At 48.2% G+C, this 23,729-nt stretch overlaps 1 protein-coding gene across 1 annotated transcript; it reads left to right on the top strand.

The window, feature by feature from the left end:
• Positions 1-17,444: 17,444 nt before the first annotated feature.
• On the top strand, positions 17,445-17,879 carry LOC134413764 (zinc finger protein 3-like). The gene has a single exon (XM_063147799.1). It carries the CDS (start codon positions 17,445-17,447, stop codon positions 17,877-17,879), a length of 435 nt encoding a protein of 144 aa, XP_063003869.1.
• Positions 17,880-23,729: the final 5,850 nt, after the last annotated feature.

The following is a 23,729-nucleotide window of genomic DNA, read 5'->3' as shown; positions in this document are numbered from 1 at the left end:
TAGAATTGGAATATTGGAATTGGAATAGAATTGGAAGATTGCATGTTTTAGTTAAGATTTTAAAATTACGTAAGAAGCTTAGTTAGTAATACAGCTAGCAGAAATCATGTACCTTAGTTAAAGAGTACAAAATATATTAGGAACATAAAGCTAGGAGTGACAGGGATAGAGGAAGCAATTGTGAAGAAGCTGAGACCATAGAAATGCCTTGCCTTAAGAATAATTGAACAGTTAGGAGAGGCTTGGACCATGAGCAGCAGGTCAAAAGGTCTTGCCAACTGGCCATGGGAGAAGAGGCCATGGGAGTCTTGCCAACTGGCCATGGGAGAAGAGGCCATGGGGTCTTGCCAACTGGCCATGGGAGAAGAAAGCCGTCTTCCATGAGGAAGACGGCTTTCTTCCTCCCATACAACCACCTCCTCATTCCAAAATCCCACCAACCCAGTTGAGGGAGTACAATTGTGCAGCTGTAACAGATATTCAGCTGATAAAAATATGAAGCAGGCAGATAATAATTATGTATTAGACGTCCTTAGGAACCTAATGTAAAACCTTTTCTGTAGAAATAGAGAGCAGGAGTCTGCAACTCCTTGAACATGCCTTTGGAAACTAGTTCACATGTTTCCAGCAGTGCAATAAATACCCTTCTTTTCTACTATAATTAGTTGAAGAGTCATCTGTCCATGCTTCAAGGGTTATGCTGGAGTAGTGAACTGATTTGCAAGGGAGCAGAAGAGTTTCAGCAGGCAATTTTTGGAAGAGATGGAAGGCTCTTGTGACTGAAGGGAAGGCTATTTGGAATGGAGTAATGATCCCAAAGTCCATACAATTGTATCTTTGTGTCTGAATTTAAATGAGAATCACTATAGATAGCTTCATGCAATTTGTCTAAAAATTTATCGAAGTCTTCATTCTTTCTTTGACAAATCTGTGTAAAAGACATAGTGTGTAACTTATCTGGAAGTGCAAGCATAGCATTATATGCTAGTTGTTGACTCATCTGTAAGACTTGATCAATGCTCCCAGCCTGGGCAGTGGCAGTAGCCCCGGGCCCTTTGCCAAGTATAACTGTTGTGCTGTTAAACCATACCCTGCACTCTAGCACAGATCTTGCTGCTTCTTGAGCACACTTTTTCCTCCCAGCTTTTATGAAACATCACCTGCTGATGGAGTGGCATTCTAAGTCTTATTAAGGTATGCACATCAGCTGGAATTATTCTGTTAGATGGAAAAATATACTGCAGAAGTGACTGTGAAAGTTGGGATTTTCAACCAAATTGTGAAATTGCAGCTCTCAATTTTTCTAAAATCTTCCAATCGAAAGGTTCTCAAACTCTACTTGCAGCATTAGTTACTACAAGAAAAGCTTCTACATCATTGGAGAGAAAAGTCCCTTCCACAATAGCTTCTGCAATAACTTTTTTCTACTTTAGTTGCTGAGCTGCTTCTATTTCAGGGTCACATTCCAACTCTAATTCCACATTCTTTGCAGAGTGAGAGGGAGGATTTTGTTTAACCAGCTCAAATGATGGCTCAGAGACAGAATGGAGGAGTTTTTGCAAGACAATGGCCATATTCAGCTGATGCACAATCCAGCCTGCTTGTACTAATGGACAATGAACACCTTCACAAAGAATGAATTATGGACATATTCAGAAATAAGCTTGGTATATCCTCGAAAAAGATATAAGAAGAAGAGTCATCAGGACTCAGCAAGTTTGTCAGCAGGCTTGAGAAAGTGAGCCATGGGTGGGCCAGACAACCACAGCAAGATGCATAAAAAATTAGATGATCCAATCAGCATTCTATTTTAGACATGTGAACAGCTAGCATTAACCAATCATGTATTAGCTAGAGACACATGGACAGTAGAGATTTATTATAAATAGAGTCTTATTAGGAATAAAAAAATTAGCTTCACTGGATCATTTTGGTCATTGTGTGATGTCCATGAACCTCCGCACCATGCACTTAAGGGTGTGTTGGTGTTGCCCAGGAAATGTACACATTTGGGGAAGTGTCCTTGGAAGAGAGGGGCTTGATTCCCAAGGAAAATGCTTCCCCAGGAGCCCCCAGTGAGACAGGTGCAAGTGTCTCCATTTGACTCCCTGTGTTTCCTTCAGTCCTTGAGGCCTCTTGCACTTTGCAGAGGGGCATGCAAAGGGAGAAGGCTGTGAAAAAGTACGAATTATGTTCTCTTGATGCAGAGAGTGATTTTATACACTCTCTCCTATGGTGCAGATGCTCTTCATTTCTACTGTTGATTATTGATTCTACTATTCATTATTCTTTTCAATACATATTTTATTTGCTCTGGCATTCTTCCCATAGAAAAGCTTTCCTTGTGTATTTGATTTAGGCCTGCAAATGTTGATACATATCTTTAGGTACCTGAATTTAGCCCATTTCTCCTCTCGCTTTAATTTCAGGAAATGTCAGAATTACAGATGTATGCACTAAAGTATCCAAGATTTCTGTGCAACAGAAAGATGAGTAAACAGTAGTACAGCCCAATCTACATTACCTTTAGCAGTTACCAAATCCAGTAGGTATTTAGAAAAGTTTGCCTTCTTTCAGCAATATTACAAATAGATTGTTATATACAAATTATAATATTATAATATTGGCTTTACACAAATATTAAAATTGATTCTACATGTGTGATGTTAAAGTTGTGATCTTTATAACTTTGTTATAAAGATATAGTTTTTATTTCTGTTGTTAATTAAGCTTAGAGAGCTCCCAAGGCCTTGAACATACTTGAGACTAATTTTGCAATAAACTATCTTTTAAAACTGTTTGGAAAGCAGAAGGTAGGTACATGAGTCATCTGTTGTGTTTGACTTGATTGTTATTTGAGATTGTAGTAAATACTGAGCATGAGCTGGGATGCAGATTGTAATTGCTCATCTTTCCAAAGATAGATATGAATACTATTAACATGTGCCCTGTTTATTGTTCCTAACTGACTAATTTACTGCAGTAGTTTTATAGTGCATTTTTATTGTTGTAATGTCTAAATGTAGTGGGAGAATATATATTTGACTTGGGGTAGTTTGGCTTTTGTTTTTCGAATAATAAAACCACTCTCTTCAGCCTGGTGAAGAAGAAATCTGCTTCTGTCCTTGTGTACAGCTATGGGTTTGTTTACATAGCTTCTTCTTCCCTTTTCTGCCTAGGCTTTCTCACCTGCAGTTTTCCGTAGAAAAGCAACAAACCTTTGAAAGGCTAAACCTCAACATAACTGTGACCCTCAATCAATACTTCCTTCTTCCAATTTCTTAAGATCTCTTTGTCCTGGGCACTCAGTATGGCCTTTTTCCTAGAAGTTCTTTGGCTGTCTTGAATGCTTACAGCGTAAAAGGTAATCCCTGATCTATTTTCAACTCCCTGCTCAGATGCAGACTGCTGGAAGGGAGCTAGGACTGGTACTGGAGACCTGGCAGCTTGTCCAGGAAGCAAATTTTTTGAAATAATGGTAATGTGGAGAAGCATGCAAGTCCAGGTGGTGAACTCATATATGCAAGTACTTGCAGTTTCCTGACAGGACTTTACAGTTCAAGGGTATGGTCTCTTCTTATTTCTATCCCCCCATGTTCAATCCTTGCCACATTTCTTCAACTTCTTTTGCATTGTCATCTTCTGTGTTTTCTTCCTCTCTTCTTCTCTCTGTGACTTTCTATGCGGGATGGATAACCTGTCATACACTGTCAGCTTGCTCAGTGACCGAGTAGTGATATGATGGTGTAGAAATTGTAGGCGCACAGTAGGCAAACGTGTCAAGCTTCTGTGTGCCCTCTGCAGGCAGACCTGCTTCCCAAACCTTCAGTCAGACTTGGAAAAAAGGCTTGTCACCACTACTTTGTTGTGGTTTATGCATTGATGAAGAAACACTTCCATCTCAGCCCGCTTAAGCCACTGCAGAGCAGGAATTGTTGCTTTGGCAGCAGATGTGCTGTCAGGGTCCTTACAGCTCCACAAGATGTGCCTCTCCTAGAACAGATTTTTGCATTTTTGTACAATAAAAACTATGCTTTAAATTGCACCAGTGTAAGTCATGCCCTCATGTAGATGTGTTTTAAGACAGAGATATTTATATATATGCCTAGTGAATGGCCTCCTGGGCAGCAGGAACAAATGAGGAAGGAAACTGGGCTGATAAAACATGCTTCTGCTTCAACAAAACCCCCCAAGTCTTCCCTTTCCAGAGAAGGCTATAAACTTTTTCTTGATTGACCTAAAGGGGATAAACAAGTCCCTCCATGTCCTGATTTTTACTAGTCTCAAATTATTTAGAAAAGTTTTAATTTATTATTTTTGGTGGGGGGGTGGTGGTGTTGGGGTCTGCACTTCAGACCTGTTCTCCCAGCCGCCAGGGACCTACAGCTGCTGTGGGTGGGGCAGGTGCTCAGGTAATTACCAACAGGTGCTTGGTAATTGCTAACAGCAGTTGAGGTGAGAAGTTGGCTTGTGCCTGGCTGAGGGCTTGAGGACTGTGGTGAGAGAAGTGATAGGGAGTGGAGTGGAAAATATTAGTTACACAAGCAAATCTGAGGTGTAGGTGGGATTTATCTGGATTAGGTACTGCATTTCATGGTCTTAATCACAATTTATGAAGAACTGAACATTTAACTGAGATAGGACTATTTAGTTGTTATTCCAAATGCTGCATTTACTAATATGTAATGTAGTTTCTTTCTATTTTGCTTAGAAGCTGTCTCAAAAACATTGAAGTCCAACTAAAGTCTTCATAAACACAAGTTAATAGCTTACTTTTTGTTAAAAACAGAAGCTGAAAGGGCCAATGGCTGTTGCATTCAGTAATTCACACATTTTAAAAGAAGTAGCTCTCTCCTCTTCCTGTGGCTAGCTTGTCTCTTCAGGCTAGAAAACATTTCTGGGAGCATTTCCTTGCTGCTCCTATATCTCTATGCCCTTAGAATCTGATGCTAATACTATATTTTTCTAAAATTAGAAAATTTTATATTTCTGTAGGCCCTTTCATTTTGTAATTTGCACCTGTCACTCAAGGGGGGGAAAAGAGTCTGATAAGTTTTTTTTCTTGTAAGCCTCTCAAATTGCAGCCCATTGCATTTAGCTGCAAAATCCTAGGTCATGCTAACAGGATGCCTGAAATGGACACTGGTAGAGGGTAAAAGAAATTGCCTGATACAGATGCTATCAACTATTTTTAGTTCCTGACAGTCCAGTATTTCCCTTACCTAAGGGATACCTGTTCATATTTCTTTCTCTTTTCCTTGCAGCTCTCAGTTCTGTGATGACTGAGAAACAAAAATACAAAGTAAGGGTGTGCAGAGTAGATGGACTTTATGAGAATTAGGGGGCAATTTGACTATACACTGATCTGTATGATTGCCTTCTTCTGTGAGATTGTAGTGATGTTGTAATATATGTTGGGAAATAATTCATGCTATAAAAGCATGTATTTCATAAAGATTGCAAAATCCAAACAAGTCTCTGACCACAAGCAGCCTGAGAGGCAGGTGTCTATTCAAATTCCGAAATTCCTGAAGGTGGCCAGATAACAATCGGCACTTTAGCCCAAGAATAGACACATCCAGTGCGATGATCACCATTATCCGGAGACATCGTCATGTAATCGGAAGACGCCTAAGAGTGATCATTGCCCTGTTGATAACATCGATCAAGATAGCTAAAGTTGCCAGAAAGATCATGTGAATATGTGACTTCCCTGAATCCGATCAGTGCTGGCTATCAACAGGGAAATGGCGATTGTCCAGCTCTGCACAGTCAAAGGACCAACTATGAATATGCGGAGTTACAAAAGAAACTGGGACTTCTTCGCTCAGACATAATAAACTGTGTAAAGCATCCCTGCAAGAAGCAGCTCTCGTGAATGGTGGAGGGTCCGATGCAATAGAGGAGGGATCCAGGTTCACCCAGCACCAACCCGGGCTGGACACTGTCTCTTTGACTGTGGTGGTTTTGAAGACCATATTTTAGTAGCGGAAAAAGATAAAGAAATCTTTTCACATTTTTTATAATTTGGCTTTCGATTGATCATTCATAACAGTTCCATATAGATAATTCCACATTTGGTGTCTTGGTGAGTAAATCAAGAGCACAATCAGTTCATGATAAGCACCAACACAAGCTAGACTTCCCAGAGCAGCCAACTGAAAGAATCTGAAAAGAAGAAATGCAGGAAATGACTTGGTAAACCTTGCCAGGAAGATAGGTGACTTTTTTTCAGTAATCTATAATCCATTCCCTTGGCCTTTGGCTTTCTTAACATGACCATTTGCATCCCAGATTCCCCATGAAGTGTGAAGCCTGAGCTTGTGGAAGTGCCTGAAAGATGCCCTGTTCCTCTGCAGGGACACTGAGGCTGGAACAGGAGCCAGAGTGCTGTCTGGGGAAGCCTCCTCCGAGCTGGAATTTGTGCTGTGCTGGGAGAGGAGGAGGAGGAGAGGGAGAAGGCTGGCACTGTGTGGCAGGAGCAGGAGGTTTGGGCCGCAGGACATTCTGTCTGCGCCACTGCCCCGCAATGGGTGGCCGTGCCCAGGGCTCTGGGCCTGGCCCCGCGTGCGCTGAGCTGCCTGGGCTGGGCTCAGGTTCCCGCTGGGACTGGGCAGAGCCTGGGCTCAAACTGGGGGCAGCAGCAGTGCAAAACACCTCTGGGCATCTGCGTTTCCTGCTGCTGGGAAGGAGTAAGTGAGTCGAGAAGTTCTGGTTTCTGTTTATCCTGGTGGATTTTTTAATTTAATTCGACACTACAGAGACAATTTCTGTGATGGCCTCTGTCAGTTTATTCTATTTCAACAGTGCCAGCAACAGGGCTCTGTTTGAGCACTGCAAATGTGGCCTGTGTGGCTTTAATTTCCCTTACTTTAGTGCTCAGGGGCTGGTGGGCATTCCAGTATCTGCTGATCTTTATGTCCAAGACAAAAACACTGACTTCACTGTCATGAAAGCACCGTGGGTAGCACCAACTGAAAGAGGCACTTGTAGTTTTATGGATAAAATTCAGGTGGCAAGCAGAAGAGGGCCAAGAGCAGCCATGATCTCGAATTCCCAAGGCAAAGGCACCAGCAGCCTCCTGCTGCCACCTCAGAGTGAGTAAAACAGTGCTGAAAACAGCGCTGGAACTCGATCCTTTCTTCCTCTGAGGGCTGGCTCAGGGCAGCACAGGCGGGCCCTGAGCAGTCAGGGCTGTGTGTGGGTGCTGATTGCTTTGCTCCAGAACTGAGCTGGAAAAAGCCCTTGGGAGCTGAGGCAGGAGCAGGTGGGAAGGGGCCGGCGCTGCTGCTGCTCCTGGCCGGGAGCCCTGGCTGGGCCGGGCCGGCGCCCCCTGCGCTGCAGCTGCTGCTGCTGCCAGAGCCGGGCGGGACTCGGGGACAGGGAACGGACATGGGGGGACAGCAAAGGCCTGGCGGCTGCAGGGATGGTGGTGCTCGGGCCAGCGCCAGCACAGAGCTTCAGCCCGCAGTTAACCCCGAGGGAAACGCTGGGGAAAGGCTCCATTTCAGCCTTTCTGCACTCGTGGCTGTGAAGGGACTGAAATGAAAGGAGAACAAGCAGGGCCCGACCCCTCCTGCTTTGGGATGAGCCCCGGGCCTGAGGCTGTGAGGGGCTTGAGGGGATGTGAGGGATCGTGAGGGACCATCCATCATGAGGGCCATGAAGGGCCTTTAGAGGCCATGAGGGGCAATGGAGAACTCGGAGAGGCCTTAGGGCCCTGTGAGGGGTTGTGGGAGCAAAGGCCCGTCATGGAACCAAGGGTCCATCATGTCCCAACAGGGCCTTGTGGAACCAAAGGGATCATGGTGCCACTATGGAGCCTCATGGTATCACAGGTCCATTGTTATACAGCAGCCAGAGCTTGGCTACAGAACCAAGGAGATCATTGTGACCCTACAAAACTGGAAACCTGTGAGCCTACCAGGGAAAAGCCAGCAGAAATGCCCTGGAGAGACACACTGTAGGTTCTGGACATTTCTCACAGCTCAGGGTGAGGAAAGAGGCTTCCCCATGGTGCTCTGCAGCACTATGTTAATTTTTCCCAGTTTTGTACTGTCCCTTGGCCTTCTCTACCCCTTTAAGTCTTATATGTTCATGTTCTGGTGAGTTCTCCCTTCCCTGTTTACCCATCCACCCTGGCATTTACTATTGGTCGCTTCCATGTGTACCGCCCCTGAGCTCTCAGACCATTGGATCCCCAGTGCTCTACTCTGCACCCTCTTTCCCTGTATTTGTACCCTGGACTCTGCTTTGTTTTTGGCCCCTGGACGCTTTCAGCATTTCTGTGTGTGTGTGTGTGTGTGTCTGTGTGTCTGTGTGTCTGTGTGTCTGTGTGTCTGTGTGTGTGTTTCTCTGTGTGTCTATGTGCTGGTGCTCTCGTGGTTCCTACCCATTGAGACAAGAAACTCTTGGGAACGGTTGTGTGCAGACCACCTCAGACTGCAACAACAACTCCTTTTTTTCATTTACTTTGTGGTGGGAATGAACCATTCTGTCTAATCATTATTAGAATAAATCAGAGCTGTATTTATATAAATTTATCTGGTATTCAATCTTTAATGCTGGGGGGAAAATTGCATTAAAGTTCAATTCCATGTGTCCAATCTTTAACACCTTTGACAACGTCTGGGGCTGGGATTGGATGCAACCACTACCAGTCACCTCTCTTAGAAGGAATTTTAGAAGTCTAGGGGCCCTGCAGGGGTTTGAGGATCCATGGTGGCTGTTGAGTGTCATTTCTCCACCTCATGTCTCAGCAGGAGTTTCTCCAATAAAGGAATAAAGCTTTTGCCTGAAGATCCCACTGTGCCCATGACAGGAACCCCTGTGAGTGTCTGGGACATCCCGGCTCTTTGGCAGCCTGGGGACTCCTGGGATGTCACCGTGGAGCCCCTGTGAGTGCCTGTGACAGATTGGTGCCTTGGCAGCCCAAGGTGCCCTGGGATGTCACCATGGCTGTGACTGCCTCTGACCACAGGGCTCTTTACTGTCCCAGAAAGCCGTGGGAGGTCTCCATGGAGCCCCTGTCTGTGCCTGTGACATTCCAGCTCTGGAACAGCCTGGAGATTCTTGGAAAGTCCCCATGGAAAACCTCTGAGGGCCTGTGACAAATGTGATCCTTAGCAGGCAATGATTACCAGGCCCTTGTTGCTGTTGTCAGTTTCCATGGCAACCATCCCCAGCCTCCTGTTGCTATGGTCAGTTTCCATGGCAACCATCACCAGCCTTCTGTTGCTATGGTCAGTCCCTTGGCAGCTCCATGGAGACCCCACGCCAGGGGTGGTTGCCATGGACACCAGCTCAGGCCTGCAGGCAGAGACCATTGCCATGGCAACCATTTGCAGCCCCATCCCCACGCTCATGGGATCCCAGAACCACAGAATTGGCTGAGCTGGGAGGGACCCATCAGGATCCTCCAGTCCAACTGCTGGCCCTGCACAGGACACCCCAACAATGCCAGCCTGGGCCTGGCAGTGCTGTCCAAACGCTGCTGCAGCTCAGAGAGCCCTGGAGCTGGGACCCTTCTCTGGGGAGCCTTGGCAGGGCCCCAGCAGCCTCTGGGCAAAAACCTTTTCCTGACATCCAACCTGAGCCTGCCCCGACTCAGCTGCAGCCGTTCCCTCCACTCCTGTCCCTGGGCACCAGAGGGAAGAGGTTCCCACAGCCCCAGCCAGAGACCCGCTCCCAAGGCTGTTGCCATGGCCACCAGGGCTGGGACCAGCTGGGATGCTTGGTTTCCACGGGCTGGGATTCAGGAATGGGATTCCCCAATTTCTTGCCCCCGCTAAAACCGCACTGCCCTCGCTGCCCTCCCGCCTCTCATGGAAAGCACAAAAGGCAAAGGTCCCAGGCTGGGATAAGAACAATTTATTGGGAACAGCAATGAGATAAGGAACAAATTGAGCAGAAATAATATTGATAACAGCAGGGATAAATAATACTTTGACAGGGAAAACTGCAACACAACTCACTGGGTCTGCCTGGCCACAATTTCCCCTGCCTGGAAAGGACACCCTTCTCCTCAGGGAAGAGAGAGAGAGAGTCCCATTCCTGCCCGTGGCAGTGACCTGAGGTGGGAATGAATGTAATGAAAGGGCCATGGCCAGACCTTCATGTTTTTCCATCCCACATCATGTCATTGGGAGGGGCAGAAAAAGGGACAACTCTCTTCCCAGCATGGGTTGCAGGGAAAATGGATCACCAGGGCTCTTCCCAACATGAGACTTCAAATGGGGAAAGAAGCTGGAGCTGGGCATGAAGCTCGTCCTGCAGATTGGGCACTCACAGAACTTCCCTTACTGGTGACTCCATTTATGTCTGGTAAAGTCTGAGCTCATGGAGAAGCTCTTCCCATGATGTGGGGCTCTCGCAGGACTTCTCCCCAGTATGGATGTGCCGGTGGATGATAAGGGTGCATTTTTTCTTGAAGCCCTTACCACAGTCGGGGCAGAAGAAGGGCGTCTCCCCAGTGTAACTCTGCTCATGCAGGCAGAGATTTGGGCTGGTCTGGAACCTCTTCCCACAGGTGGCACACTCGTAGGGCCTCTCCCCAGTATGGATGCGCCGGTTGGTGATAAGGGTGGATTTTTTTCCTGAAGCCAAACCCCGCGCTCAGGGCAGCGGAAGGGCCTCTCCTCTGTGTGATTTCGCTGGTGGCAGAGGAGATGGGAGGTGGTCCGAAACCTCTTCTGATGCTCGGGAAACTCGTATGGCCTCTTGCCAGTGTGGATGCGTTGATGGTTGATGAGGTGGGAGCTGCCGCTGAAGCCCCTCCCACACTCCTCACACTCGTAGGCCCATTCCCCGGTGTGGATCATCTGGTGGCTAATCAGGGTGCTGCTCTGCCTGAAACTCTTCCCACACGCCAAGCACTTGTGGGGCTTCTCCCCATTATGAAGCTGCTCATGGACCACCAGCTCCGAGCTCTGGCTGAATCTCTGTCCACCTTCTTGGCACAGGGTGGGTCTTTCCTCTCAGAGCACCCTGGGCTGGGTTTGCAGCCCCTCCTCGTGCTGGATCTCTGGGGATTTTCCTCCTTGTTCACTTCCTGTCCTGGGGAGTCTCTTCCATCAGGTAAAGGTATGGGAATCGGAAATCCTGTTTTCGGCAGAAAACAACAAGGGATGAGCACATTGTTTTTTGTACTGGTTTGAAGGCAAACCTGGGGAAGGGTCTAAGCCAGAATCACAATTTAATAAGAAAATGAACATCAAGGCAATGATAGAGAAAAACTGCCTTAAACTGACAGAGTCCGGATATAACCTGACACACTCTTGGTCAGCGTGGTGGGTGCAGTCCTATTAAATGGTAACTGCAGTCCTGTTGGAGAGATGAATGAGATTCTGTTGAAGCAGTGATCCTGTAGAAGAGTCTGGTCTTCCTCTCGATGTCCAGTGGTGGTTCTGGAGCTCTTGTCCTCTGGGAATCCAGTGGGCAAGCTGCTCCTGGCATTGTCAGCCTCAGCTTATATCCAGGCAGGAATGCTTGGTTCCTCCCCCTGGGCGGAGCATCCCACAATGGGATGATGGAGTTTTATTAGTCCTGCAGTGATACACAATGGCCCATTCACAGAAGACATCTCCCCTGGGGGGCGTTATCAGAGGTGAGTCATGGAAGAGATAAAGAACACTGCCCAACCTGTTTATAGCAGTTGATGAGGATGGGGATTGGAAACGTGCATTTGGTTACATCTTGCATTGCAACCTGAAACACCCTGCTCAGGGGGTGAACACCACCCCCCTTACCCAAACTGGCTCAGGTGTAAAACCCCCACCCTGGGAAGGCCACCCACACAGGGGACAATGTCACACTTGCCCTGCTCCAGGGGAGGTCTTTGTCCCTGTCACTCAGTTTTTCTCCCCCCCATTTCTCTTTCTTTCCATCTTTCTCTCTACCTCACATTTACTGTTCAGTAACTCCACCTTGGATTTTGTCTCGTTCGCACTTTACCTGGGGCAGAGGCATCTCTCCAACAATTTTCTTAACCAGACTATGACATTATTTTGGCACAGTGAGTTTAGGCACTGTTGTTGGACTCCAAGTGCCTTTGACAGCAGCACGGTTCCCTCCTCTGAGGAGATTGTGTTTCTCTCTGGAGGAACTCTTGGATACGTGGATGCAGCTTCCTCTGAGCAACTTATGGGAGAATTGATGAGGAAAATTGCTGTTGTGAGCCCAGAATGTAAAGAAAATATTTTGTTGTCCTTCCTTGGAAAGTTTGTCAAAATCACTGGAGGAAAGGGAGCAAATGTTACCAGCAAGACTGACAAGGTTCATTCACCCCATGGTGAGGAACACAAGGCTGCTGAAAGTCCCACAGGAAGCCCAGCTCAAGTAGCTAAATTCCCAAAAAAATCCTGAATTTAAAGTCTCAGGGGCTTTGCCAAATGTGAGAATCATTTTTCTATTCATACCTGTCACCTTTGTGACAGGTCCAGAGAGCTTTCCCTTCCTTTTAATAATCTGCATTGGGCTGAATTTCTACCTCTCTTTTTTTGGAACCTGCCAGCAGCTGAACTGGATGTGTGTAGGAACTGATGAAACCGGGAACTGCCACAGAATTGCTTCTATTTTCAGTTTATTCATGTTTGGGATTTGTTTGTGTTTTCATCACATGTGACTTGTGAGAAAATGAAATATTCATCAAAGTATTTTATGAAGGGTTCAGTTTGATTTCTACCACGTTTATTTTGTCCAGTGCCCTGGGGATGCTCAAGGGGTCTCTGTGCCTCTCATACTGGTCGACGCTCAGGAGGAGTTTGTTGGGATTGTCTCTGTCCCTGTCACCCCAGGCCATATCCCAGAGGCTGTCCCTGTCCCTCTCAACCCAGTTCATTCTCCAGGGGGTGTCCCTGTCCCTGTCACCCCAGGCCATTCCCCAGTGGTGTCCCTGTCCCTCTCACCCCAGGCCATTCCCCAGGGTGTGTCCCCTTCCCTGTCACCCCTGGCCATTCCCCAGGGGGTCTCCGTTGTTCTTACCCAGGGAATGCCTGGGGGGTCTCCCTCCCTCTCATCCCTGTTCCAGGGGGTGCTCGGGGCAGTCCCTGTCCTTCTCAGCACAGGGGATGCTCGGGGATCTCTGTCCCCACACCCTGGGGGATGCTCGTGGGGTCTCCATCCCTCTGGCCTCAGGCAATGCCTGTGCAGGGATGGGGACCAGGGGCTCTGTGTCCCTCTCACTGCTGAGGGTGCTCGGGGCTGGGGAGGCTCTCTGACCTTCTGACCCCTGAGGAGGCCAGGGAGGGGTCCCTGTACCTCTCAGCCCTGCTGTGATCCCACCCAAACATCATCAGGGTCAGAGGGACAGAGACACCCCCAAAGCCCCAGAAGGGCTGAACCTGGGATTTGGTTTGGGGCTGAGGATTTAGGAAGGGGCTGCAATGGTTGCTGGGCTTGGAGTTGGGGCTGAGATTTGGATTAGAGCTGGGATTGGGGTTAAGGCTAGACATGGGATTGGCTTTAGGGCTGGGGTTGGGATTGGGTCTGGGGCTAGATGAGTCTGGGACTGGGATGAGATTAAATATAGAACTGTGAGTGTGTCTAAACATGGAGTGAGATTGAGACCAGAATCAGGATCAGGTTTGGGACGGAGCTTACCCAGAGTGAGACAGGGGGGATGTCACAGTGGGATGATTTAGGGAAAATCCTGATTTGGGGAAAAACAAGTTGTGAATGCCTTGGGTTGGGGATTCCTCCCACCTACGTCAATCTCCAGAAGTCATGTGATATGCATAAAAACCTCCAAAAATCAAGAGTGAATAAAAAAAAGCCACCAGGCATGTCCCATGTCCAGTCTCATCCCTCTGGGGTTCTGGTGGTCCCCCATCTCAGGGCTGGTGGGGATTCCATGGGTCCTGGGGATCCCTCCTCTTCAGCGTTCTGCTTAGGGATTCTGGGAGGTTTTGGAATCCCTGGGTCCCCCTCCCCTGCCTCCCCTCAATCCAGCCACTTGGGGTTCCCCCTTCTTTACACCACCCTGTCCTGGTTTAGTGCAAATTTGGTTGAAAACTTCCAAAAGGAGTTTCGTCTAGAATGTAGATTCAGCATCCCCACACTCAGCAAGTTCGGGAAAATATTTTCTTGGAGAAAAGTGGAAAAAAACTGTTTATTTTACAGGCAAAGCATTCACCAGCACAAAAAATTGAACAATATTCAGCATTAAAATTTTGCTGCTCCAAAAGAGATGAGAAACTCCGAAAGTCCCTCTGTGGGCTGTAGCTCAGGTCTCTCAGTGCTTTATCATTCTCTTATTAGTCTCTTATCAGTGCCTTATCTGTTTATTATCAGTCCCTCCAGCACTGGAAATGCCCTGGCCCAGGCTCGGCCTGGTGGGCCACAGGTGTGAGGTGCCTGTGGTGTTCTGGGTGTTCAGTTTAGAGAAGGTTTAAACAGCTCCAAAGAAAAAGAAAAATCACAGTCCAGGGAACTTCTCTGCCTCAGCGAGCTAAAAACTAACTAAAAGCAAAGGAGAGCTCCATCCCGCCCTCTGGCCATCCATGAGCAGGAATGTGGAGGAGTGAGTGCAGTTTCAGAAAACAAACTGCTGCTTCTTCCTCCTCCCCTTCCCTCTCAGAACCAGCCTTAATGGTGCAGAACTCATTTCTGGGCTAAACAGACCGATGGGGTACGAGCATCATGAAGTCACCCCAGGACACGTCCCTGTCAGGGCCAGGGGTCCTGTCCCCACCTCATCTCCAGGCTGCCGGGGGTCCCCCAGCTCCGGTATCACCCCTTCCCCTCTCCCCGCCTCGGGAGTCCCCCGTTCCACAGCCCTGGCTCTCATAAGGATCCCCAAAATCAATGTCCCGCCCTGTCGGTACCGAGCCATCCCCACGTGGCCCCCTGGGACCCTCCCGAGGGGCGATCGCAGCTCCTCTCCCCTCGAAAAAGCTCCTCTTAGGGAGCCCGGAGATATCCGGGACTTGAGTCCGGAATCTGCCAGCTCTGAACACTCTCTAAAAGAATCCTCCTGGAGACCCCTGGCTGGAGATATTTGGGAATTTAGCTACTCTTGTGGGACTTTTGATGCTGAATTTTGCCCCAAAAGGCGAGAATAACTGCTTAAGAGACTCAGCCTAAGTCAAATAAGCAGGAGGTATTTTATTACGACGCGTCGGAGAAATCACAAAATGGATTTCTAAGTTTCCCGTAACAGAGGCAGGCCTTTTATACAGTTTTTGGATATAAGATTACATCAGATCATATACATAATCATATCTTTGCATGAATATTCATATGGGGCGTGGTGTAGGCGGAGCGTGGGCGGGGACACCTCTTTTGAGGATCATCTTGGTGGTCGTTCCGGTTGCCTTCATCATGGGCTGGGGTCTCCTGATGAGTCTTCCTCCTTAAACTTTTGAACTCCTTTCCTAATTTGGTCAATTCCCGGTGTACTTGGCTTGGTCCCTATGGCTTGGCAAAGCTCTTAGGGCCAGTTTGACATTGTTGGCTCTGAACATGCTTAGCCCATCAGTTCCCCTATACCTATCTCTCTTTCCTGTCATTGTGTTTCATACTTTAGCTGATTTATTGCTTTATGTGTTTCCTAATGCTATGCTTTCTTCAAATGCCTCACATTCTATGTTTTAACTCATTATTTCTTGAAGGCTATCTGTTTTGGGGCTTCACTTTCAGCAGCCTTGTGTTCCTCACCATGGGGTGAATGAACCTTGTCAGTCTTCCTGGTATTATTTGCTCCCTTTCCTCTTGTTATTTTAACAAACATTTCAAGGAAGGACAATGAAATATTCCCTTTTTCCCTGGTTAACACAACAGCCATTTTTTTCATCAGTTCTCCCATAAGTTTGACAGGAGGAACGAGGAACTGTGTCCAAGTTTCCAAGAGTTCTTCCAGAAAGAACCACAACCTGCTCCTCCAAGGGAACCATGCTGTTGCCAAAGGCACTTGGAGTCAGAGAACCGTGCCCCCAATTCACTGTGCCAAAATAATGTCACAATCTGGATAAGACAATTTTCGGAGAGATGCCTCTGCCCCAGGTAAAGTGCGAACGAGACCAAATCCAAGGTGGATTTTACTGAACAGTAAATGTGAGGTAGAGAGAAAGATGGAAAGAAAGAGAAAAGGGGGGGAGAAAAACTGAGTGACAGGGACAAAGACCTCCCCTGGAGCAGGGCAAGTGTGACATTGTCCCCTGTGTGGGTGGCCTTCCCAGGGTGGGGGTTTTACACCTGAGCCAGTTTGGGTAAGGGGGGTGGTGTTTACCCCCTGAGCAGGGATTACCTCACTGTTTCAGGTTGCAATGCAAGATGTAACCAAATGCACGTTTCCAATCCCCATCCTCATCAACTGCTATAAACAGGTTGGGCAGTGTTCTTTATCTCTTCCATGACTCACCTCTGATAACGCCCCCCAGGGGAGATGTCTTCTGTGAATGGGCCATTGTGTATCACTGCAGGACTAATAAAACTCCATCATCCCATTGTGGGGTGCTCCACCCAGGGGGAGGAACCAAGCATTCCTACCTGGATATAAGCTGATCCTTGCAACACCAGGTGCAGCTTGCCTACTGGATTCCCAGAGGACAAGAGCTCCAGAACCACCACTGGACATCGAGAGGAAGACCAGACCCTTCTACAGGATCACTGCTTTGACAGAATCACATTCATCTCCCCAACAAGACTGCAGCCACCTTCTAATAGGACTGCAGCCTCCACCCTTGCCAATATAGTGTCAGGTTATATCCTGACTCTGTCAGCTTAAGGCAGTGTTTCTGTATCATTGCTTTGATCTTCATTTTCCTCTTAAATTGCTTTTCTGGATTAGACCTTTCCCCAGGTTTGCCTTCAAACCAGTACAAAACCCAATGTGCTCATCTGTTTTTTTCCGCCAAAAACAGGATTTCCCATTCCCAAATCTTGATTGGATGGAAGAGGAGGCTGCAAGGAAAAGGAACATTCTCCGGGACACCCAGGCAGGTGAGGAGGAAGTCAGTGCCCCTTTTCCCCTCTGTTCTGCTCCATCTCCCAGCCCAGCACAGCCCCTGGTTGCAGGACAAACCCGGGGTCAACGCCGTCCTGCTGGGGATGCACTGGGGGGATCTCTTTCTCCTTCCCTCTGGCATGGAGGCAAATCCCATCCTCTCCTTGTCCTTCCTCCCCCAGAGAAGGAGCTGAGAATAGAGACCAGGGGTGAAAAATCCCCGCGGCAGAACCTCGTGGAAGAGGCTCTTTTGAGCAGCTCCACAGCACAGGAATCCAACAGGGAGGAAAAGTCCCAGAGATCCCACAGGAGGAGGGGCTCCAAACCCAGCCCAGGGTGCTCTGCGGAGGAAAGACCCAGCCTGAGCCAGGAAGGTGGGCAGAGCTTCAGCCAGAGCTCGGAGCTGGTGGCCCATGAGCAGTTTAATGATGGGGAGAAGCCCCACAAATGCTTGGAGTGTGGGAAGATTTTCAGGCAGGGCAATACCCTGATTAGCCACCAGATGATCCACACTGGGAAATGGGTTTGTGAGTGTGGGGAGTGTGGGAAGGGCTTCAGATGCAGCTCTGCCCTTGTAAACCACCAGCGAATTCCTACCAAGAAGAAGCCCTTCCACTGCCCTGACTGTGGGAAGGGCTTCAACTGCAACTCCAAGCTCATCATCCACCAGCGCATCCACACTGGAGAGAGGCCCTACCAGTGTCCTACGTGTCAGAAGAGGTTTCACACCAGCTCCAATCTCCTCCTGCATGAGCGGATTCACACAGATGAGAGGCCCTTCCGCTGCCCTGATTGCGGGAAGGGCTTCAACCGCAAATCCACCCTCATCACCCACCAGCGCATCCACACTGGGGAGAGGCCCTACGAGTGTCCCTGGTGTGGGAAGAGCTTCTCAGACCGCTCATTCTTTAACCGACACCAACGGAGGCACCGGTAAGGGAAGCCTTACGAGAGCCCTGACTGCAGGTGGAGCTTCATGAACTGCTCCATTTCCATCCCCATTGGAGGACCCACAATGGTCAGAGCCCTGGTGACCCACATTCCTTGTGATACACAGTGGGAAGTCATTTGTGTTGGTTTTTCTTTGCCTCCTATTATCTTTTGATTTATCTCCTTTCCTTCAAAACACCAATAATCAGGGTAAAAATCAACCTGATTCATCAAAGGCACCTAAAGCCTCACGTTTTACTTGTGTTTTGAGGGAAACTTGGATTCTGAGAGATATCTGGGAGGATATGGGGGGTTTTGGGGGTATTTTGTTTGGTTTTCTTTATTTCTTGGCACTCCAAAAGATGAGAGGCATTGATCTGACAGCTCAAAACCACTCAATTCTACTGAAAACTACTCAATCCCAGCCTAGACTTCCTGGATTCCACATCCCCTTGGGGTGAAATGGGGTTGAAAGTAGATTGGGTGAAGTGGGATGCAGATCAGGAGGGATGAGATGGGCATTGGGTGGGGCAGGATGGGTGGGATGTGGTTTGGGACGTGTGAAATGGGGGAAATACAGCTTGGGAAGTGGGTCTTGATGTCCAGGATTGGTGGGAACGGTTGGGGTTGGGACAGGGGAGGTGGGTTGGAGTCTTGAATGAGACGGCCAAAGTTTGGGGATCATGAAGGGAAGGGAGGCCCATTACTGAGTGAGTTTTTGGATATTCCATGTTCATGAAGAGATGCTGGGGTATCTCACGTTTCTGAGGTGGTTTTGGGGCACTCCTCAGCTCTTGGGGGTTTCCTGAGAGCAGCTCCATGGAGCCCCATTGCCAGAGGTGGTTGCTATGGTCACGAGCTCAGGGATGTAGCCAGAGTCTGTAGCCTCGGTGCTGAAGAGCAGAGAAATGATGAATGGCCCCAGACATCTCCAGTGTGTGTTTGGAGACCTGTGAGCTTACTGGGGAAGGGTCAACAGCAATCCCCTGGAGAGATGCACCTTAGACTCCGGGTGTTCCTCACAGCTCAGAGTGAAGAAAGAAGCTTCCCCCATGGTGCCTTGCAGCACTATATTAATTTATCCCAATTCTTTCCTCCCTATTGGCCCATTGGCCTTTCCCACCCCTTTTACCCTTATATGTTAATGTTCTGGTGAGTTCTCTCTTCCCTGTAATCCCATTGGTTTATGTCTCTTGCTATCCACTCTAGCATTTCCTATTGGTCCCTTCCCTGTGTACCACCCATGAACCCTCAGACCATTGGATCCCTGATGCTCTTCTCCGCCCTCTCTTTTCCTCATTTATAACCTAGACCCTCCTTTGGCATTGTCTTTGGCCCTGGACCTCTTCAGCTTTGCCTGCAATAAAGCACATTGGAACTCCATGCATGGAACCTCCCGTGTCTTCACTGCTGACCTGGTCTATATGTGTGTCTGTGCATGTGTGTGTGTGTGTCTGTGTGTGTGTGTGTGTGTGAATGTGTGCTGGGGCTCTCGTGTCTCCTGCCTTTTGGTGCAACATGCTCTCAGGGAAGTTGCATCTACCACCACCGCAGACCACAAAAGTGGCGCCCGAACAGGGACCTTCGTCTGGTACCCCTGGAGAGTGTCTCCAGCATGGCTGGAATCTAAGTCGCCTTTGGGTCAGCCACTAGCCTAAGACAACCTCTGAGTTTTATCTGGGCATGCCGAGGGGAGAGATCTGGAACCCTCCCAGAGTCGTGGGCTGGAGGATCGCTCTCCTTGACACACCCCCATGAGATCCTTTGTTGACGCACTGCTGGTGAGTATGTTTCAGTCAGAGTCACCCTTTTCTTTTGTTTTCTCATTTTAACTTGTGGGTGGAAAGACTGCAGAATGGACACAAAACTCGTTCCACAATGGGAGATTTATATCCAAGTTACATTAGCCCTAGTTGCTTGGGAAATTCATTTTTCAAAGGGGAATTTGAAAGCTTTTGTTCATTTTCCTTTCAAATATTTTATGTTACAAAGGAATCAGTTTTATCGCTTGAGGTTTGGGATATGGTTGGGATCAAGTTATTGATTTTGTAAATGGAGGGAAATTTTAAAGTGGAGAAGTTTTATTGTCTTTTTCATTCCAATTATGGCAAAAAGTTTTATCTTCTTTCTTGTTCTATTTATGATTCAGTTTAAAAATCAGGGGAAATTTAGGATAAGTTTTGGGTCCCCACTTCAAAACCCCTTCCCCTTCGTCTCCCCTCAAGCTCCTAAACCCTTTTCCCTGCCTGAGGAGCAATCAGCAGGTGGATGTTGCTATTAAGCACAGGGTTGCTGCCGTCTCCCTCACGCCTCCCAATCTCCTCTCACCCCTTACCCGGACAGCACTGGCCATGCTCCTCTGGACCTTCCCCTCAACTTTTCTCCTATTCCTGCATATGCTCTTTCGTCTCCCTCAGTGGCCATTACCCCACAAAATGGTGCCGGTACGTTGCCAGCCCTGCCATTTTGTCCCCTCCTGATCCAAGTTTTCCCACCCTTGCACCCCAAAATGGCCACTTTCCCACCTTTCCTCTGCCCTTTCCTGCTCCTCCATAATCAGGCTCCTTCCTTTTGACACGCTCCCCTCCACCCATGGCATAGATGTCCGCTCCCGTATCAGGATCACCCCTTTCCATCAGTGCCACCCTTCCCGATGCAGGCCCTACCTCTCCCCTCGTGGTCTCCACCTTCTTCACCCTGGGCTCCACCCCTAGTGGCCATGACACTTCTAGCTCCCACATCACTGGAACTGGACATGATGGTGACTGGAAGGCAGCCACCCAGGCTCCCAGCAGCCCACGACCCGGGGCCGCACCAGTTATCCAGGAGCACCGCTCCTCTACCAGCAGGCCCTCCTCCTTAGCAGAAGACAGTGATTCCCCAGACTCTAACACCAAGCCTGTGGAGAGATTTATTAATAATTGGTTAGCTGAAAAAGGCCATGCTGACATATAACCGCTGGTCAAGCTGAGAGAGGGAAGTCAGCAGTCAGTAAGCTGAAAGGAGAAGTCAGCAGTCGGTGACCAATGACAGGCAAGGACAGAATGCCCTTGCCGCAACATGAGGATAAGGAAGAGAGATTCTCCCTGAGAATATGTAGAAAGTATCAAAAGTAGAACCATAAGAATGCAGAAGTAGGCGTAGTTGCTGATATGTAACTAACCAATCCTGAGCTCAACTTTTGCAATATGTACGAAGCTCATTATGAACTGTATTTAACCTGCTGTACTGATCAATAAAATTGGCCCTGTGATGATCTAATTGATGTGTCCTGGTCTCCTTCCGTCGACAAATGGTGGAGAATGCGGGCAACGGCGAATCTCTGTCCTTTTTTCTCGGATTAAACGAAAAAGGGGATTACGCCACGGTCCAGAAGTTGGGTTTGGGTCCCAGCAGCCAGGATGGTGCCGGAATTTGAAGCACCCTTGAGGATCACAACGGTGAATCAAGCCAATACGTGTTGCGGGAGCCTGGAGAGCTGCAACAGCGCGCGCTGATTAATAGGTATGGATAGGCAAGCGGCATACGATTTATTTGCCGCCTATTTAGAACGGCGAGGAATAAAAGGGAGAGAATTAAAAAAGGAATTACCAGGGTTATTAGCTTATGGCCATGCTAAAGGTATCTTTTCTAACCCGCGTACAGTTCATGAGCTAGCAGAGTGGAAGAAGTTTGGGGAAATACTGTGGGATACAGTGTTAGATGATGATAAGTCAGCAAAGAAATTAGGGAAGTTATGGCGGGTGGTGTAAAACACATTACTTCAGCAGGTCTCTGAGAGAAAGGCAGCAGAAAGGGCTACAGAAGCTCATAAGAGGAATATAGGGTATGGTCATGAGGATGATCCCCTGGCACCTTCTGTAACTAAGATACTTATGCCTAAGAGTCCCCAGCAAAGTGGTGTGGAGGATTTTCCTACAGGCACAGTGGAACCGTCTGCACCTTTCCTGTCAGAGGGGGAGGGCGAGTCGGATGGTGCGGGTAAGAGAAAACCAGCTTTGCCTCCGCCACCAGCTTCAGGCGGGTCGGATGGTGGGGTTGGGAGCAAGCCAGCTTCGCCTCTGCCACCAGCTTTGCCTCCGCCGCTTCCCCCGAGTGAGCCGGCTCTGGTTACGGCTTCAGCAGGGGGGCCGCTTCCCCTGCGCGAGCCAGCCTCTGCTCCACTGCCTTCCCTGTGCAAAAACTTGGTGTCTGTACCAAAGTGCCAGCAGCATAGCACCCTTAAAGAGTCAGATCCCATCCCAAGGGCACACCGTGATCCATGGGGGGTGATGGCTAAACAGAGGAGGGAAGCTTGGGCTGCTTTGGCGAAAGAAGTAATGCAAATGGGGGATGGCGAGGCGGTGGAAATAGCTTCTAGTCTTGCATGTCCAGTTACATACACACCACAGTATGATGCACAGGGGAACCTTGCACATAATATAGCGGAATATACTCCCTTAGATTGGAAGCTGTTAACTCAGCTACGTTCTACGGTTAGTCAGTTTGGAGTAAAAAGTGAACCTGTTAGGCAAATGCTAGATTATCTTTTTAATACTCAGGTTTTATGTCCTAATGACTTAAGAGGAATGGTTTGGTTGATATTCACTCAGCATCAGCAGTTATTGTTTAATGCACATTGGCAGGCTTTGGTTAATGAGTTGGTTGCTGTACAACGAGCCCAGGGAGACCCATTACATGGAGTGACAGTAGAGGAGCTGATGGGCTTAGGGGCATATTTGCGTACAGAGGCACAGATGATATCGGGAGCAGATAAACTTAGAGAGTCTATGCGGCTAGTGCGTGCTGCAATAGATATGGCTAAAGAGCCAGGAGGGTTGCCGGCTTATATGGGTATTAAACAAGGTAGAGAAGAATCATTTGGAAATTTTATCGATAGAACAGCTACTGCTATAGATCGGGCAGGTATTGCAGACTACATGAAGGGAGCGCTATTGAAGCAGTGTGCCTTGCAAAATAGCAATCCAGCAACCCAAAGAGTGTTAGCTACTTTAGGGGCAAATTGGACTATTGAGGAAGCATTAGAGCGAATGGCATTAATGCCAACAGCTTCACAGGCATTTATAGCAGAAGCCTTAAAGGAATTAGGATTAGGGTTACAAAAGCAAGCAGAGTCCACTCAGAATCAGGTGTTAGCTGCTCTTGCTCCTCTCCGAAGCGGCTCACTGGCATTCACACAAGGAGGTTCAAAACCATTCATCAAGTGTTACTGATGCGACAACGAAGGACACACACGCCGAACGTGCCGAGTGACTGGCATACGGTGTCAACACTGCTGATCCAGCTCCCACAATTCTACTGCTTGTAGGCGCCGGTCAGGATACCATCAGCGGAGCGCGCATCACGGGGGCCGCGCCCAGACACAAGTTTCCGCCGTGACATCGGAGACACCAGCAGCTGCCGTAATATCGCTGCCACCTCCTGTCTGTAACCCGCAACAACAGGGAGCCTCGGCTTGGATTTATCAGCAGCAGTAGATGTTACACTAATGACGAACCGGCCTGAGAGGATACCCACTGGAATAAAGGGCCCTCTTATATTAAATGGACAAACACGTGGAGCATTATTGCTGGGACGTTCTTCTACAGCTCTGTTGGGATTATTTGTTTTGACTGGTGTTATCGATGCGGATTATACAGGGGAAATACAAATCATGGTTTACACCCTTTATCCTCCGATTAAAATTACAAAAGGACAACGCATCGCACAATTGGTACCACTATCACAAATGACATCGGGAATACAATCATTTACTGGGCAAACACAGGATGAAAAATGTTTTGGCTCTACTGGTGTTACACTTTTGACTGTGGATTTACAAAATAGACCAAAGCAAAAGGTTGAAATTACTTATGGG

The sequence above is a fragment of the Melospiza melodia genome, unplaced genomic scaffold, assembly GCF_035770615.1.
Source record: "Melospiza melodia melodia isolate bMelMel2 unplaced genomic scaffold, bMelMel2.pri scaffold_51, whole genome shotgun sequence".
In the NCBI taxonomy this organism is placed as follows: domain Eukaryota; kingdom Metazoa; phylum Chordata; class Aves; order Passeriformes; family Passerellidae; genus Melospiza; species Melospiza melodia.
This window is presented reverse-complemented; position numbering and strand designations above follow the sequence as displayed.

Coding starts and splice junctions, on each gene's coding strand:
- LOC134413764 (XM_063147799.1), top strand. CDS start 17,445: ATGATCCACACTGGGAAATGGGTTTGTGAGTGTGGGGAGTGTGGGAAG.